Raw genomic sequence first — 16056 nt, forward strand, 5'->3', positions numbered from 1 at the left:
ATGGAAGAAAAGGCTGGGGGTGAGGGGGTGAAGCGGGAGGGTGTGGGGGGTTGCAGGTGAGACCATTAGGGGTGGCTACAGTCAGCCTGACCCAGCTAGTGTTGCGGGGCGAGACGAGGGTTCGCGTTCGCGCGGTGAGTACGCTTTTCGCAACGGCCCCTTCCCATCCCTTACACGTAGACGAGACAGGGGCCTCCAGAGAGATCCCCGCCACGGCCGCGCCTCCAGATTCAGCGCGAACCATACTCCCCCTTTGTGCTGCCCTGTCCCCGAACACACAGCCTCGCCCTCCCCGGAGGCTGACACGGGGCCTGCAGCTCTCAATGACTCGGAGTCGGAGGTGACGACGACGTGGCCGTCCAGAGGTCCAGAGGTGCTGCGCGGGCCGCGTCCTATAGTGCAGCTCTTTCAGTGGTGCAGACTTTTCACTATACAGTCGCGCCGTCGCAGCGACCAGCACTCCTTATCCCGTGGGGCCATAGCCAGCCTCCTGCCACGAACCTCCAGCCTCCGGTAACGAGCCTCCAGACACGAGCCTCCAGCCTCCGGCCATAAGCCTCAGCCTCCCAGCCTCCGGCCACGAGCCTCCAGCCTCCCAGCCTCCGGCCACGAGCCTCCCAGCATCCCAGCCTCCGGCCACGAGCCTGCAAGCCTCCAGCCTCCCAGCCTCCCAGCCTCCGGCCACGAGCCTCCAGCCTCCGGCCACAAGCCTCCAGGCGCCCACTCCACAGCCCCGGCCCGGACCTCTGATTAGGGGCATGGAGACCAGACGACCCCCCGGGGTGCAGTGAGTGTAGGCAACCCGCAGAGCTGTCTCGCCCGTCGCCGCCGCCACTGCTTCCGGGGGGCCGTTCTCTCTCTCTCTCTCTCTCTCTCTCTCTCTCTCTCTCTCTCTCTCTCTTTCTCCCCGTACATAAAAAAATAACAAACAAACAAACAAACGGGAAAAGCAAGGAACACAGCGGGGCTAGCGACAGACAACAAGGCACCGCGCAGAAAAAGAAATACGGTGAAAAAAAAATGGGACCGGGTCAACGAGGCGCATCGCGCCCAAACAACAAAGGTGCATGAGATGGATTCCACGCACTCGGAGCAGAGAGGAACAGGTAGCCTATTCCCCAGGGAGTAGTACATTTATTATTATTTTTGTTTTGAAAAAAGTTGTTCGCCGCACTTACCGTTTTCCTCCAGAGTATGGCCCGGTACTGCGGCACGCACTGGTCGTTGGCGTCGGTGAGCACCACGGACAGGAACACGGGCACCTTGTCGCCGTCCAGGGCCACGTAGTTCTGGTGCACTGCGAAACACGGAGAAGAGAAAAGGGATCATGTAGGAGGACGCCGCGGTGGTTTCTAAGGGCTCTGCTGCATGCAGGGGATTTTAATGTTTGTTCCTGAACTTTTCCGTGTTTTTTTCTGATTTGTCCCTTAGTTTTGATTTTGAGTGAAGGACCCCTGAGCTGCATGCCGACCCGTCTGGCACCCGCGTCCAACGGGTTGCCTATCCATCCCATGACAGGCGCCCTTGACGGCTAGCAGTAAAATCAAGAACAATGTCTTTTCTTTTACGATTTCTTACACAGTTCGGTTGGTTTGTTTTAGTGAATTTTTTGGGAAACGGTGTGCCGAAGCCTTCTGCTGGCCCTTCCCTAACTGAGTTGGGACGCATAAATGATATCAAAATGCCGATTCAATTAACGTTGAGCGTTTCGACGTCGCTTCGTGTCTTGTTCGGGAGTGACCGATTATTTTGGCGGTACCCCCTCTTGTTGTCTTGGAGGCACGTTATGGTAATGCCATGGTAAATACCCGCTAGCTTACCCCCCCCCCCCCATTTCACCCCATCTCCCAACAAGGTCTTCAACCTGCCCCTCCCTCTCATCCCCCTTATGCCCAGGTCTTTTTGAAAGACGAGACCACCTCCTCAGCTCTCTGATCCTTCTTTCCCCTTCTTGTCCTGCCCCCGCTATTCTCTCTCTCTCTCTCTCTCTCTTTCTCTCTCTCTCTCTCTCTCTCTCTCTCTCTCTCTCTCTCTCCCTCTCTCCATCGCACCCTGCGACACCCCCTCACTCCCACGCCTGGACCTTGTCAGGATTCCCCAGTCTGGGTCAGCTTCTCTCTCTCTCTCTCTCTCTCTCTCTCTCTCTCTCTCTCTCTCTCTCTCTCTCTCCTCCCCCTTCCGTACACGCTCGGCTATCCCACACACACTACACAAGCAACGTCGGAGGCTGAATTTTTCATATATGCAACTTACGTTTTCCGAGAAAGTACTTGAAGTACCATCTCGTCTGGTACTCGGGGTTCTCCAGCACCGGGGTACTAGGCGACCCGAACATCTGCAAGCGACAAAAACGGAGACGAAGGCATTACACACTGACACGAGCACACAGAAACTGTCGGTCCATTGAACGCCTACAGCGACAAACATCGACAACTCTTCGTTCTGCGGAGAGGGCGGTGGCAGTTAGTTTATGGGGAGCTGGAAGCGTGCCTGGCCAGGGCGGCGCGGCGCGGGGCGACTACGCACTGACCTGTAAAGCTGCTGGGACAGCCTCGGCCGAGCGCTCCGTGAGCAAGCCCTCCATAATTCAACTTGCCCCAGTCACCATCGAACTAAAAGCGGGCGACCCAAAGAGAGCGAGTTTGGGTTGTGTTTTTATTTTATATTTTTTTTCCGACACGAGCAAGAAAAAAAAGGAATAGCAATTGCTATTGCTACAAATGCGGGGTAAAGGCAAATGAAAAGGGCGAACTGACAACAAAACAAAATAAATCTTTCATGGAGGGAGTGCATGATGTGCGCATTCACAGTGTCTCGGCTCGTCTGTTTCGTGACGTGAATAATACTCGTAAGTTTACGGGAAAACTTTCCACGATGTGATTTCGTAAAATTACAACTTAAAATTGTAAAATTACAATAACTTCCTATCGACTTAGAAATTAATCGAGGAGCAAAAATGGGCCGTCGTAAATTTACAATATTATTTTGTTATTCCAAATTACAAGAAATGTCGTAAATTTACGAGGACAGTGGAAAAGCTAACACCATCGGTTGAGAAATATCTCCTCACATTTCTCGTACCGGACAGAGACGTGTTCATTAATATTTTAGAACGTGGCTATGGGTACCGATAGGATATGACGCCGTGAAGAATAGAATCCAGGTTTGCATGAAAATTTTCCTTGAAGCAAGTTGTAAAATTACAATTTGTGATCGTAAAAATATCAGTGCGTATTGACTTAAAATGCATTGGCGAATAAAACTTTTTGTGCTCTCGTAAATTTCCAACTTGAATTCTCATTCGAGTTTACAAAAAAATTGTAAATTTACGACGGTATTTTTCACGGTGGTTAAGGTATGGCGTTGAAATAGCAGGTCGTACTCTGGCGAAAGGAATGACGGATGTCCAACGGACGCCCAAGTTTTGCGCATGTTTCGGGTGTGTAGGAAAAGGGAGGTAGGGGGTATCGTTACATTGGCCGCCAAAGTTTGCAAAACTAATTACAAGACGGGGACAAAACAGTTGGCAAAACAACACAACGCGAGGGGGGCGGCGAGACTTCTGCCTTTACTCCGATAGCAGGTTGTCGGTGGGTCCCGCGGAGTTAGCCTCGATGAGTTGGTTCTGTAATTACACGTCTATATACATACACACTGGAAACATCACGATGGAAGTAGGCTGATGATGCCCTGAAAGAAGGGCACTGACTATATAGTGTCACGCGGCGTTATTCAAACCTAGATTCAAACTTATACACCATTCTACAAGTTTCCCATAACAAAACACGAGTTGTGTAACCCTTTCTTAAAACACTTTCAGAAGTAATACCGATACAATATTAAGTACCAAGAAGTCGTGGCAACCCTGTTAACATTCTCCTGTCCATCACTATAGAGGCCTTTCAACGGTACTGCCAAAACCTTACTCAGTAAGAACAAGCTAGAACTGTATTTATAAGGAACCATTCGAAACTTCCTTGAGAAAGGAGTCCTTTCCATCAAAAAAGTTTAGATTGTGTTCAATCTCTTTAATAAATACAACATTTAACTCACCTCTTCCTTCTCGCCCAGAGACTCTCCGTTCTCGACGCGGAAGCGCCTCCCGTTGAGCTCGGAGCCGTCCGCCTCGATCTGCGGCAGCTGGAACACCCAAACAAAACAGTTCGAATCGATTCTCGCACCGCGGTACGCCACGAGGCGTGGCGTGGCGGGGCGTGGCGGGGCGCGGCCGCAGCGGTGGGCTCCCGTGTGACGCCTTTGCACACCGCAAATCCATACTGCGCGCCCGTGCCGTATGTAGAGGGTGTGCACGGCAAAACGGGTGCGCGACGTGCGCGCGAAACGTTGCGGAAGATGAAAGTTCGCGCAATCGACACAATTGTGCGCGGGCGTGATCGGAAGTAAGTTACGACAGGCATTGTTTTGTGCCGCAAAAAAAACAGCAACTGAAAAACAAGAAAAGCTGAGGCACGGAAATGACATGAAACGTGTACACTAAAATGTATTTCTATGTATCTGTGCAGATAAGTTAAACCTAAGTTTCGTTTCCGGTAAATGTGTGCGCTCATAAAGCATGATTTCGTAGAAATCAATGCACAAATGTGTTCAAATCAACGCAGAAATTTGTGCAAAAATTTGATCGCTAAAATTTTATGCAAAGAAAGGATACAAATAATCCAGTTAGTGTGTTGTGCATCTTCCCTCCAGAACAATGAGGACACCCAATTAGGGATCGGATTCGATGTTCAACGTACACACGTAAAAAGTTTACGGAAAACAAGCTGACGCGATGTGGTTCCACTTTCGCGGTTAACCGCACGGTTATATTCCCCCGTTTGGCGAAGTGTGGGAAATACAACAAATAAAAGAGGATGAATGATTGTTTCGTGTATGGTTTAAACGTCCTGCCTGACACCTCAACAGAGAGGGTACTGCTGCGGGATTGCCGTGGGCCGCAGAGCCCCTGCGGACGGAGGGGTAGGCCGCCCCCTGAACACGCCCGCGCGCCGGCACGGCCCGCCCGCGCGCGCTCCGGGGGGCTAGAGCGGCTCGAGCCAGCGGGGAGCAGCGCGGTACATCGCAACATTACGCACTATTAGAAATATTTTGTAATATTTACTAACTCATTTTTTCGACACGAAGTGACTGTGAAATCACAACACTTTTCTGCAATCAGAAATAGTGCATTTTGCTCTCTAAATTTGAAATAGTTTGGCATCAATCGTAATACCTACACAGTTAAAAGTCTTACGAAGCAAAATGCCAAATGTTTCGTACCTATGAAGGATTTTCTCCCTTCGAAGCGTCCAAATCCTTCGTATTACAAAGGATTTGGCATTTTTCTTCGTAAGACTTTAACAGTGTATGAAGTTAATTAACTTTTGACAACGAAGAAAAGTTGTTTTCAAAAAAAAAAAAAAAATCACAAAGAGTTCTGGCAACTTTTTTCTCAACGAATTCAAATTTACAAACGTAGATTCCTGATTTGTTTTAAACAGTAGAACAATATTTGTGTGTGTGTGTGTGTGTTTTAAGGGCGAAGAGGAAGAAGCTTGTCATTGAAAATGGAGGTTTGGGGTGGTTCGAGGCCGAGGCGGTGTCTGATCTCGAGTACTACTCACCAGCTCCACCGAGCCATAGTGCCTCCTGCTGAACACGCCCCTCCTGGAGATGAGATCATTGGAGGAGGAACTGCAACATAACAAAAGACAAATACGAGTTAGACATGTATTCGAGTGCTCGAAGTGGCGCAGCCGCAACTACTTCTTTTTTAACTTTTTGCAACGTTCGCCACGTTCGTAACTTGATGTCGTCAGACATCTTAGAAAATGCCATACGACGACACGCATCTCTCGCAACGCATTACGACCTCTCGATCGATTGCACGAGTCACTTTTCGCAGTGCCGCTGTGCAAAGGGCACTCGGCAGGCCAAGCAAGGGTTACGACCAATTCCATAACGTCTTTCCAAGAAGAGCGAGAAATAGAGAGAGGGAGAGAGAGAGAGGGAGAGAGAGGGGGAGAGAGAGAGAGAGAAAACTTAGATCACGTTTTCCCCCGCACTGTGGCACGTGACGGCAGCGCATCGCATACCAGCAGGCAGAGGAAACACAGCGTTAGGCAGAGGGCGCTTGAGGGGAAAGACTGGAAAGGTCGAAGGGGATGAAGATATTTGAGGAGTTTGCGATGGACTTGGAGGAGCCGGCGAGCATCAAAGGCACATTCAGACACATGCACGCGTCCTCGCCTCTACTCTCTCTCTCTCTCTCTCTCTCCCCCCCCCCCATCTCCCTCTCTGACTTTTCCCTCACGTGCTCCACGTGCGTCACGGTCAAAATTTTACTCATACGCGTGCACAAGTTGGACAATGTGGTGAACAGGAAGTTTGCCCGCTCCACCTGGTACTCCACACTGACTGTCAAAAGCACCATGCCTTCTTTCGCTGATATCAGATCAGGCGTTGAAAAGGGGTCCAAAAGTAATCAAAAACATCTGATGAGATTTTGTATTTAAGAAGTTAGATAATTAATCATTTTGGCTACAACTGACCTGTCTTTCAGTTCGAAGCATTTGCATAGCTATAGTTAGCTAAGTCCTTATGCTTTTCGTTTCGTTATACACTTTTAAAAGCTTGCGGTGAATTTCACGGTGAAGTTACGGTGAACCCTGCAGCACCGTAAGCTACAGTGAATTTCACGGTGAATGGCACCGTAAGCTACGGTAATTGTCGCTGAAAGTTAGTGATTTCCCTGATTCTTGGTAACTTACAGTGATATCCACCGTAGCTTACGGTGAAATTCACCGTAAGCTTATGACAGTGCAGCCGTTATTGCCGCGGTCCTGCATACCGAGAGCGCGCTCATGAGAAGTGTTTGTTTCCGGGACACCTCCTTGCACTGACCCTAATTCGGACGAGGGGCGTGGGTATGAAAACAGCAAAAACATTCATTTCCGGAGCCGAAGGGCCCGTATCTGGCCATATATCTCTGCGCTGTGAGCCGAGAGAGGGCGAAGAAGAGAGGAGAGGGGGTTGGAAGTGGGGGTGATAAGTCCTGCAGACGGGACGCGCCATCCTGCACAGTTTGAAAGCGCAGGGAGGGAGTTAAATCCCGAATCGCTCCATCCAACGCGCGCAGCAGCAATATCGTGCAATATCTCCCCCTGCCTGACGACGGCGAAGGGGAGGTGCATCTGGTACACGAGCAAAACACAGAAAAACGAAATGAAAAATCGTCTGGTGCTTAATTGAGAGGTAAAAGGTACATGTGGCAACTTTTCTTTTCTTTTTAAGTAGGCGCCACGAGTTTGTATTTCTTTTTTCTCAAAAACAAAAGCAGGGCGTGGTGAACGCTAATGATTAGCCTTCACCTCCTCTCCTCGCCAACCTGCTGTCCTTTTTCTGTATGTATGTGTGTGTGTGTGTGTGTGTGTGTGTGTTGTTGTTGGTGTTGTGTCCCTCATCCCTCAGTCCCCCTGCCCATTCAAGAGTTGGAGTCGGAGCTTGAATCGATATAGCCTAGTTTACGACGGGGGTGGAGCGGGGTGGAGCGTGGTGGAGCGTGGCGGGGCAGGGCGTGGCGGGACACGGCGTGGCGCTCGGGTGGCGCCTACTGCCTCGCCGCGCTTTGGGCGTCATCAATGGCATCGTTAAAATGGTGGGGACGCCAAGGGGGCGTGACGAGAGAGAGAGAGAGAGGAGAGAGGGGGGGGGATGTGCCCTTTATTTTTTCTCGTGCTATGGTTGTTTTGTTTTACATCCCGTTTATTCACCTTGTTTGATGCACAACATACGACCTTCTCGTACGATGACCTCTCCGAGCGACCAAAGTCGTCGGTCCAACAGACGTACCGTCCTTGATTGACAAACTCGACTTCATCTCTTCATTTGCCCAGCGCATATGTCTTTCCGTCCCGTTCTTTCTGCCGTCTTCCCCCGTCCGTCTCGTCTCGCTCGCTCCGAAACTCTCTCGCGCGCCTCCCCGCCCCGCCCGACAATGGCGAATAATGCCTCTTTTGGCATCAAGTTCTCCAGCCATTTTTCGTTGCTTATCATCTAGGCCAGAGCGTCACTTCCCTTCGGTCTCGCTCCGACCACCCCACCACTCTTGTGGATGTCACAGATGGCCCACTCCCTTCGTCGTTGTTCTCTCCCTCTCTCTCTCTCTCTCTCTCTCTCTCTCTCTTCCCCTCTGTTTCGCCTCCCTTTGATGGCGCGGGTACTATTTACGTGGCATTCACGGCCCTCTGCAGACAGAGCGACATGATGAGCTGCGTCCAATCCCGCCCATCCCTTCACTCGCTAACTCGGTATACTCCCTCCCTTCACCATTCCCTTATATCATTTTCGTCCTCCATGAGAGGCCGAGGGAAATGCAATGCAGTACACCCAGAAAATGGTATCCTTAAACCAAGGAATTTTCTTTTATAAAAAAAATACAAGGTAATTTTCGACCTCGACCTTGGCATTAGGTATTTCCATTTTTGTCAAGGAAATTAAGTTGATCTATAAGGAAATTTTTACTTTATTTTTACGTCATTTGCCTTAAGTTATAGACAATTTTCCTTGTATTTCTTTTTAGGTAAAAATAGAGTTGAAGCAACGCATTTTGCCTTGTTTCAAGACAACCATTTTGTGGGTGTATTACACGGTAGTGCGAGTTTGCTGATTTTTGGTTCGAAATTAACAACGTTTCTGACCCCCGATGAAACACTTGTGCCTCATTATAATCCCGTTTCGTTACTGGTGCGTGCAACGCGTTTTTTTTGCCCTTTTTTTTCAGCAACTGCTCTTCCATGAAGCGAATCTCGCCCTTAGAGGTGCGGTGCCGCCATCAAGAAGTTTTTGCCCACCCGAGCCCCCGTGCCAGGAAGATAGGCAAAGCAGAGTGGTCAGAGACGGAGCGGGAGCGAGGAAGAGAGAGGGGGGAGGTTTCGGTAAGAGGGGTGGGGGGAGGGGGGTGAGGGTGGCCACTTGCGTGTCCCGGGGACCGCCCTGGGCGTTTCAATTTGTCTCTGGAGGCCCAGCAAAAGCTTAAAGGCGGGACCGGGGGTCTTGTGGGCCAGGCGGGGCCGGGGCATGGCCGGGCGGGGCCGTGGACGACCCGGTTCGCTGGTGGCGAGTTTTGTTGTCGGATCAGGGGACCATCATCAGGGCCCTCGACGGCCACCCCGCCCCGCCCCGCCACGTCCCGTCGTCACAGGGTCGGCCCGGTTGGCCCAGGCAGGGCAGCCCAGCGGGTGCTTGTCTCACAGAAGATAATTATTGTGGTAGACCCTGCCACCCCGGATCATTAGACGGAAATACAGAGCTTTCTCTCTCTCTCTCTCCCCATTTCACTCCTCTATCTCCGTTGCGCTTCCCACGTCGCCCCCTTCTCCCTCTTTGTCTGTCAGAATGGGGCCAATACTGTCCCCCAGAGGCAGTATAGGAACGGACCAATCGGAGGGGCTGCCGCCGTCGTCTGAGTCCTGCCAACTCTCTCTCTCTCTCTCTCTCTCTCTCTCTCTCTCTCTCTCTCTCTCTCATCACACACACACACACCCGCCGTCACCCCCCGGGGATGAGCCGTTAAGTGGCTTGTCCGCTAGAGAGCGCCGCAGAGCGCGCCTCGCCCGTCTGATGGCTGCGCGCACTGCTCGCGAAGCGCTCAGGTCGTGAGTCCGTCTCGGCGGTGGGGCTTCTTCAGCTGTGTTGTTGTTGTTGTTGTCGAAGCCGGCTTCGAATGCCGAAAAGGCGCACGTGCCTGCACCGCCGCCGCAACCTTTGATTCTAACGACAATGTTTGCGATTATTAAATATTGCAAATGTTTAAATTTTGAATGGAAGAATACAGAAAAAATTATAGCAAAACAATTACGATAAGAAAACACATAGGAAAAGGGGGAGGGGGGCATTTAACATTAACAAGAAAGAGAAAGCTGCGGCACCGATAAGCTGTGCAACTGATAAAGTGTACAACTCCAAGTTGAATAGACCTGCATAGGTGTGCGAATTCGTAGCTGTCGAGGTAGCTGTACATACTTGAAGTGTTGAACCAGCGGGTGGAAACTCTGATGCCGCTCTGAAACAAGGATCGACATTTAGGCTTTACCCCGGAAAACGCCATTTTGTCGTCCTTAATGTGAGAAAACGGAGAGACCAACTCAAAATCTGAGCACAGTTATGAATTCAGCGTGTTGTTCTGTGTGCATTTCACTTCTTGGGTTTCGAAGAAAGAGGGTCTGTTCCCTAGGAACACACGTTCAATGGCAGACTGTTTCGTCGATTTCATGCAATTCAATCGCTGCATACCTGGTCTCAGTTGCACGGCGCCGGTTATCTATGATAATACAGAGTTGACGACTTCATGGCAGCTTTTTGCACAGGAAATTTACTCAGGATTCAGAATATGTCCTCGGAATTCACGTACGAGGTCCTGTTCTCTTGCATTAAGGAAGACAAGAAATCAATGCAACGTTTCGATCCTTGTCTCAAAGCGTATCTTGACCCATTTTTTACATTCCTATGGCAAAATGACCGACTATTTCCGTAGCCCGCGGCACTACATACAGCCCACACCACGTGAAATTTTATGAGGATTCCAAATATGTCCCCGGTTTTGGCCTGTCAGGTCCGGTTTCTGATATCAAGAGCGTATAAAACACCTCTACATGCCTTTTTTGACAACAGAGTTTCCACCCGCTGGTTGAACTCGGTACGTGTTCACTTGCAAGTGTGCAACTCCTCTGTTGAACACTTCCTTAGGTTTAACGCTCACTGTCTAGCGTAGGAAGTGCTCAACTGAGGAGTTGCACACTCACAAGTGAAAGTGCACGCCTAACGAGTTGAACACTTGCAAGTGTATAACTACAGAGTCACACACTTCGAAGTACTCAACTTGCAGTTGCACACCTACAAGTATTAAGCCCTTTACTTAGATTATCAGTGTGTAGCGCCCGTCAAAACAGTTTATTGAAACAGTCAAATTCTGCATGATGTGCTCAATCGCATATCCCCGCGTGCCAGCATTCTACCCCATCCCTTCTCTCTCTCTCTCTCTCTCTCTCTCTCTCTCTCTCTCTCTCTCTCTCTCTCTCTCTCTCTCTTCACACGCCACGTCCCTCTCACTCATGCACACGCACCACTGACGGCTCACTCAGCACGTCGGCGACCTTGGCGGCGGCGGCCGGCACGGCGACGGGCTCACTCAAAACGGCTCAATTTCCGCCCTTCTTTTGTCTTTTTGCGGGGCAAGGGAGAGGTGGCGGAGACACATGCCTCTATCCCTCTCTACGTCCTTCTCTCTCTCTCTCTCTCTCTCTCTCTCTCTCTCTCTGAGCCGACGTGAGGTGCTAGGACACGGTAGGGAAGCCCCACGATGGAACGTGCAAAGGGCTTCGACAAAAGACAAAAAAAGAGGGAGGGAGGGAGGGGGAGAGAGAGAGAGAGGACGCGAAAGGACCGAGCCCAGAGTTAAATATACTTCTAGGCGAGACAGAAAATCTGCGCTTGAAGGCAGAGTAGAATTACGGCACGCCGGTTTCGTAACAACGCCTTCGGGCGTGGGGCGGTGTAGTCAGAAGTCTTCGTCGGGCATTACCAGTGACATACAACTCAATGCACATCTCAGTCCGAATTGATCATCTATCTCGACGTTGCACGCACTAATACCTGTGATGACTACAATGTTTTGCGACTGAGTGTATTTTCGTTCGGCGGTGGTGTGGTGGTGGTGTGCCTGCCGAGGCGTCGCGCCGCGACCACTGGTGACCCGTCTGGTTCGGTTGATTGCATCTCTGCCCGAAGTGTTTACGTACCGGCGTATTGGAGGTGGGCCCCACCAGCCCCCCACCACCCCCTACCCACCGCCGCCCGCCCCTCACCTGCAGCGAGGGGGCCAGCGACCGGCCGACACCTGTTGTATCGCCACCCCTCGTCACTGCAGCAGCAGCCGCACTTTACCCTCAACATCCGCAGACGCCCTCCCACCACCTGCCGTCCCAACGCGGTTGAAAAAAAAGGGAAAGTCCTGCTTCGCTGTACTGCTGCCGTGATTGGTCCACTCACCTGCAACAGAGAGAGAGAGAGAAAGGCATTAGCACTCATGTCGTACATAGAGAGAGAGAAGAGAGAGAGAGAGAGAGAGAGAGAGAGAGAGAGAGAGAGAGAGAGAGAGAGAGAGAGGCATTAGCACTCATGTCGTACACACAAACATTACGATCATACACGCAATTACTACTTCAAAAGAGGGTTATCAATGTGATTGGGGGCGGTCGCGAATGACGTGAAATATCGAAAAGGGGACCTGCAAAATTCAAACTGAAACGGCGAGGAACGGGGAACGATAACGAACGAATGGCAGTTGGAGTCAGGCCGGTGTACGCGTCGTGTGGTCCCCACGAAGGTAGAGAGTTAGCGAGAGGTAAATCACTTTTGTACTTGTGTTTACAGGCAAGGCGCACTCTCAGTTGTACTCAACGTGCTCACTGATATTCAGCAAAAGCACACCCTGTCCTGCACTCACTCTGTACTCATCCTTTTACTCCTTTCCTTATGTTTAACTGGTGTGGTGTACTCATCTGTGATCGTGTGTGCTCGAGCGTACTCATACCGACTCGATCCATGTGATTGCGTGAGTACAGCTTCACTTTGCATTCAAAGTTCTCCTCCGCACTCACCGCGAACTAATTCATACTCATGTGAGTAATAGTATTTCGTGTGTACAGGAAAATATCAAGTGATTCACGCCTCGCACGAGTGTCGTTATCGCTCTCGGTCGCTTGGTCCATATCAATGAGTCGCAGGATGCGGCGGCTGAAAGTCGGCAGTCACAGATTTCGTCTGCTCGAGCCGCCAGCGTGTTCATACAGCAGCGACACCCTCGCCCTGGACGCGCGCAATGCTGGCCCCCGTCATCCTGGTCCTGGCCGTGGCCGCGTGGACCGGAGCGCGCGCGCAGGGAGCTGAGAGTGGGTGCCCAGCCCGCTCAAGCGTCGAAGAAAACGACGGTTGGACTGGCTGCATGAGGGCCAACGCTCCAAACGTGAGTATCCGTGAGTTCCGAGACGAGGCCAGTCGGGCGCACTGCCTGCACCTCTGACCCCTACTCTCGTGTTGCAGTGCCGTAATAGTGGTACGGAAGAATGCTGGAAACACACGTGCGACTGCATGGACAACACCACCCGGGACACGTACGATCAGTACACGGAGGACGGAACGTGCAAGGAAGCATTCGAGCGGTGTACACAATTTGACACGAGCGAAGCATGCTATCGTAAATGCAGCACGGACTACCACAAGTGCATATGCGTGTGTGAGATGAACCGTACCGGTGGGGCGAAAGGCAGCACCACTGAGACAACGAGAATGGACAGCAACACCGAGGCGTCACCACTGAGTAGCACTGCCAAGGTTACAACATTAAGGAGCACACATGGTGACAGCACCGAGGTTACAATCGTGAAAAGTACCGACGAGGCTGCGACAAATATCCCCAGTCGCTATCAGGGCTTTGATTCAAATGAACCGTGGATCTATGTGGTGCCCTGCGTGGTCGTGGTGGTGATTGTGAGTTTTATTGCGGGACTGTATATGTGTGTATCACGAGCAAACAGGAGACGGCCCCAGCCTGATGAACCGTCAGAGCCCCAAGTAAACGCGGTGGAGGGAGAAAGTTCGGCCAAATACTGGGAGGCGATCAACTTCAACTTCATCGATGAAGCAGACGAAGACAAAATACTGCAACCCAGTGACGGATTACCATCCCCCCTGGAAGTGCGCGAGACAGTAGCCCCGGTGGAAGGTTCCGGACTTTTAACTATACCCGTACAACACACTGTACCATACGGTGCCCTGAATACCTGAGAACAGCTTACAGTGTGCTCATTCCTACTCACGTGAGTAGCAGTACTTATTTGAGTATAGTAGATTACTCTTGAGATCAATATCACGTAGTGATTCACGCCTTGCACGAGTGTCGTTATCATCTCTTTTGGTCCATATCAATGAATGGCTAGGAGTCGCAGGATGTGGCGGCTGAAAGCCGTCAGTAATAGTTTTGCGGCAACTCGTTGTGGACATGCTGTTCCCCGTCATCCTGGTCCTGGCCGTGGCCGCGAGGCCCGGAGCAGCTTGCAGAGCGCGAAGCCCGCCGAGATTGGGACTTGCCTAGCACGCTCAAAACACGAGGAATACAGCCATTGGGCCAACTGCACGAAGGCCAACGCTTCACACGTGAGTACCCGCGAGCTCCGAGACGGGCCCAGACGGCCGCAGTGCCCCGCACCTCTGACCCCTACCCTTTGTGTTGCAGTGCAGAGTTAGTGCTGAAACGAGAGAATGCTGGAAAGAGGAGCGACTGCATGATCAAGAGCACGCGGGACAAATACGACCAGTGCGAACGGTGCAATGGAACACTGAATCAGTGTAAAGAACTGCTGACTGCTATTATCAGTGTGCCTGATACACTAAATAATGATGGGTAACATGATTATTTGCAGCGTCGCAAAGAGTTGACGAGCTTTGAATTGCAAAGCATTAAATCGTGTTTCAAACTGAGTGTTACGAATTGCAAAGAAATAGTTTGCAAGGCAAGGAGGAACTAGTTCATATTAGAATGCTTCAAAATTCTTTGCAAGTTGCAAAGCAAATCTTTGTCAATACTAAGCACACAGTACACTCATCGTGTATTTACCCTGCATTCAGCGTTAACTAAACACTGTGTAAGCTAAACATGTCAACAGAAATCAGTAAGCTATGATAAAAGAGTTCATGAGATTTGAGTGTGTGCTCATGCACTCTCCATGAAATATTTATAAGATGAATCAGCGTAAGCTATCGCCCTGTACTTATACTGTACGTCTTCCATTTAAACTCATCCTTTACTGCTTTACTCGTGTGTTAACCGGTGTACTCATCTGTGATCATGTGTACTCGGGCCTATTCTCGGGTGCTCAGTACAGCTTATTTTGTACTCAATATACTGCTCCGTGTCCTCCAGACTCATGTGAGAACAGTACCCACATGTGTTCAAAAATATCTTAGTGATTCACCCCTTGGGCCTCGTGGCCCAACCTACATACGGCCTACACGACCACTTAAAGTATCCCCTCCCCCCCTCTTTGTCCCCTGTCCCCTGAGCCTCTCCAAAAGGCATCAGGCTTGCAGGCGGAGGCATCGCCATTCAACGCGCAGGGGGTAGAAACGGGGAGGGGGACATAGAGATAGGAAGAGTGAGAGAGAAGGGAACAGGGAGAGAGGGAGAGAGAGAGAGGCGGAGAGGAAGAGAGAACTGGGTTACACATAAAGGGCCCAGAAGGAAAGGGAAAAAAGGGGGCGGCGCTTAAGTTTTTGTCGTCGTTGCGGAAGGAAAGAGATGGTACGGGGTGGGCGATAAGGGAGGGCACGGGGGTGGGGGAGGCCTCTGGCACCAGGCCACGGTGACGTCCCCCCCACCCCCCATCCCCCACCGCATTCAGCCACCACCCCCAGGCCGCCGCACCCCTAGACAGGAGTGACATTATCTCCGGTGGGGGTTCGAACCCCGCCAGTGTCCACCCCCCGGTCGGCGCAGCCCGACGCCACGCTCCAGCAGCAGCCGCCCTCCTTGGTCTGGAGCGGGAGAGGAAGGAAAGGAAGGGGGGTAGTGAGTCCAACCTTCGCGTTCCCGCTCATGCCGCCTGCCCTACGATATGTGTGCAGATACGTGTGCAAACACAAACATGGTTGTACAGAACTTTCACAATAAAGTTGATTAACCTATGATTTTATGGCATCATTTATTCACTTGATAATGGGCTACATTTTACGCGTTAGCTCGATCGTGCAAAATGTACTGGTCCGTTAGGGATCATCCAGAAAACACGTTATTAGTTATTTCTCAGATATGTACTGTACGCCGGATATTGCCTACCTTAACAGGCGATATAAGGGCTGGAAGGACTGCTTGTAGAATTGGCAGGACTAGTCAGTTTCGTAACGCCCAGGTAAATGGGGTTGTATATGGCCATATATGATTTGTATATGATCATATATAGCGATATATGCTTTATATATGACGACATATATGCCCACATATAT

The 16056-nt window shown here is 50.9% G+C and overlaps 2 protein-coding genes across 3 annotated transcripts in view; one reads left to right on the top strand and one right to left on the bottom strand.

The window, feature by feature from the left end:
* The window catches only part of LOC113209346 (GTPase-activating Rap/Ran-GAP domain-like protein 3), a 68603-nt gene that overhangs the window by 30773 nt on the left and 21774 nt on the right, over positions 1-16056 (bottom strand). Inside the window, exons 4-7 of the mRNA XM_052265468.1 lie at positions 5622-5691; positions 4054-4140; positions 2254-2335; positions 1179-1297 (exon numbers count right to left, since the gene is read on the bottom strand). Coding sequence (XP_052121428.1) covers positions 1179-1297; positions 2254-2335; positions 4054-4140; positions 5622-5691 — 358 coding nt within the window. The remainder of the gene's footprint in view (positions 1-1178; positions 1298-2253; positions 2336-4053; positions 4141-5621; positions 5692-16056) is intronic.
* Positions 12860-15294, top strand: LOC113209316 (uncharacterized). Of its 2 annotated transcripts, XR_008010920.1 has the most exons (3): positions 12860-13021; positions 13099-14211; positions 14291-15294. XR_008010920.1 is itself a non-coding variant. In XM_026426753.2 (2 exons), exons 1-2 carry the CDS (start codon positions 12878-12880, stop codon positions 13840-13842), a joined length of 888 nt encoding a protein of 295 aa, XP_026282538.2. In that variant the 5' UTR covers positions 12860-12877; the 3' UTR covers positions 13843-14264. The 2 variants fall into 2 exon arrangements, 1 of the variants encoding a protein (XP_026282538.2); XM_026426753.2 differs by lacking the exon at positions 14291-15294 and having other exon boundaries at positions 13099-14264.

The sequence above is a fragment of the Frankliniella occidentalis genome, unplaced genomic scaffold (genome assembly GCF_000697945.3).
Source record: "Frankliniella occidentalis isolate FOCC.00 unplaced genomic scaffold, Focc_3.1 Scaffold27, whole genome shotgun sequence".
Classification (NCBI taxonomy): domain Eukaryota; kingdom Metazoa; phylum Arthropoda; class Insecta; order Thysanoptera; family Thripidae; genus Frankliniella; species Frankliniella occidentalis.

Bases quoted from the DNA above. Each gene is read 5' to 3' on its own strand.
- LOC113209316 (XM_026426753.2), top strand. From the start codon at position 12,878: ATGCTGGCCCCCGTCATCCTGGTCCTGGCCGTGGCCGCGTGGACCGGA. The intron at 13,022-13,098 runs GTGAGTATCCGT...CTCGTGTTGCAG, and splicing joins TGAGGGCCAACGCTCCAAAC to TGCCGTAATAGTGGTACGGA.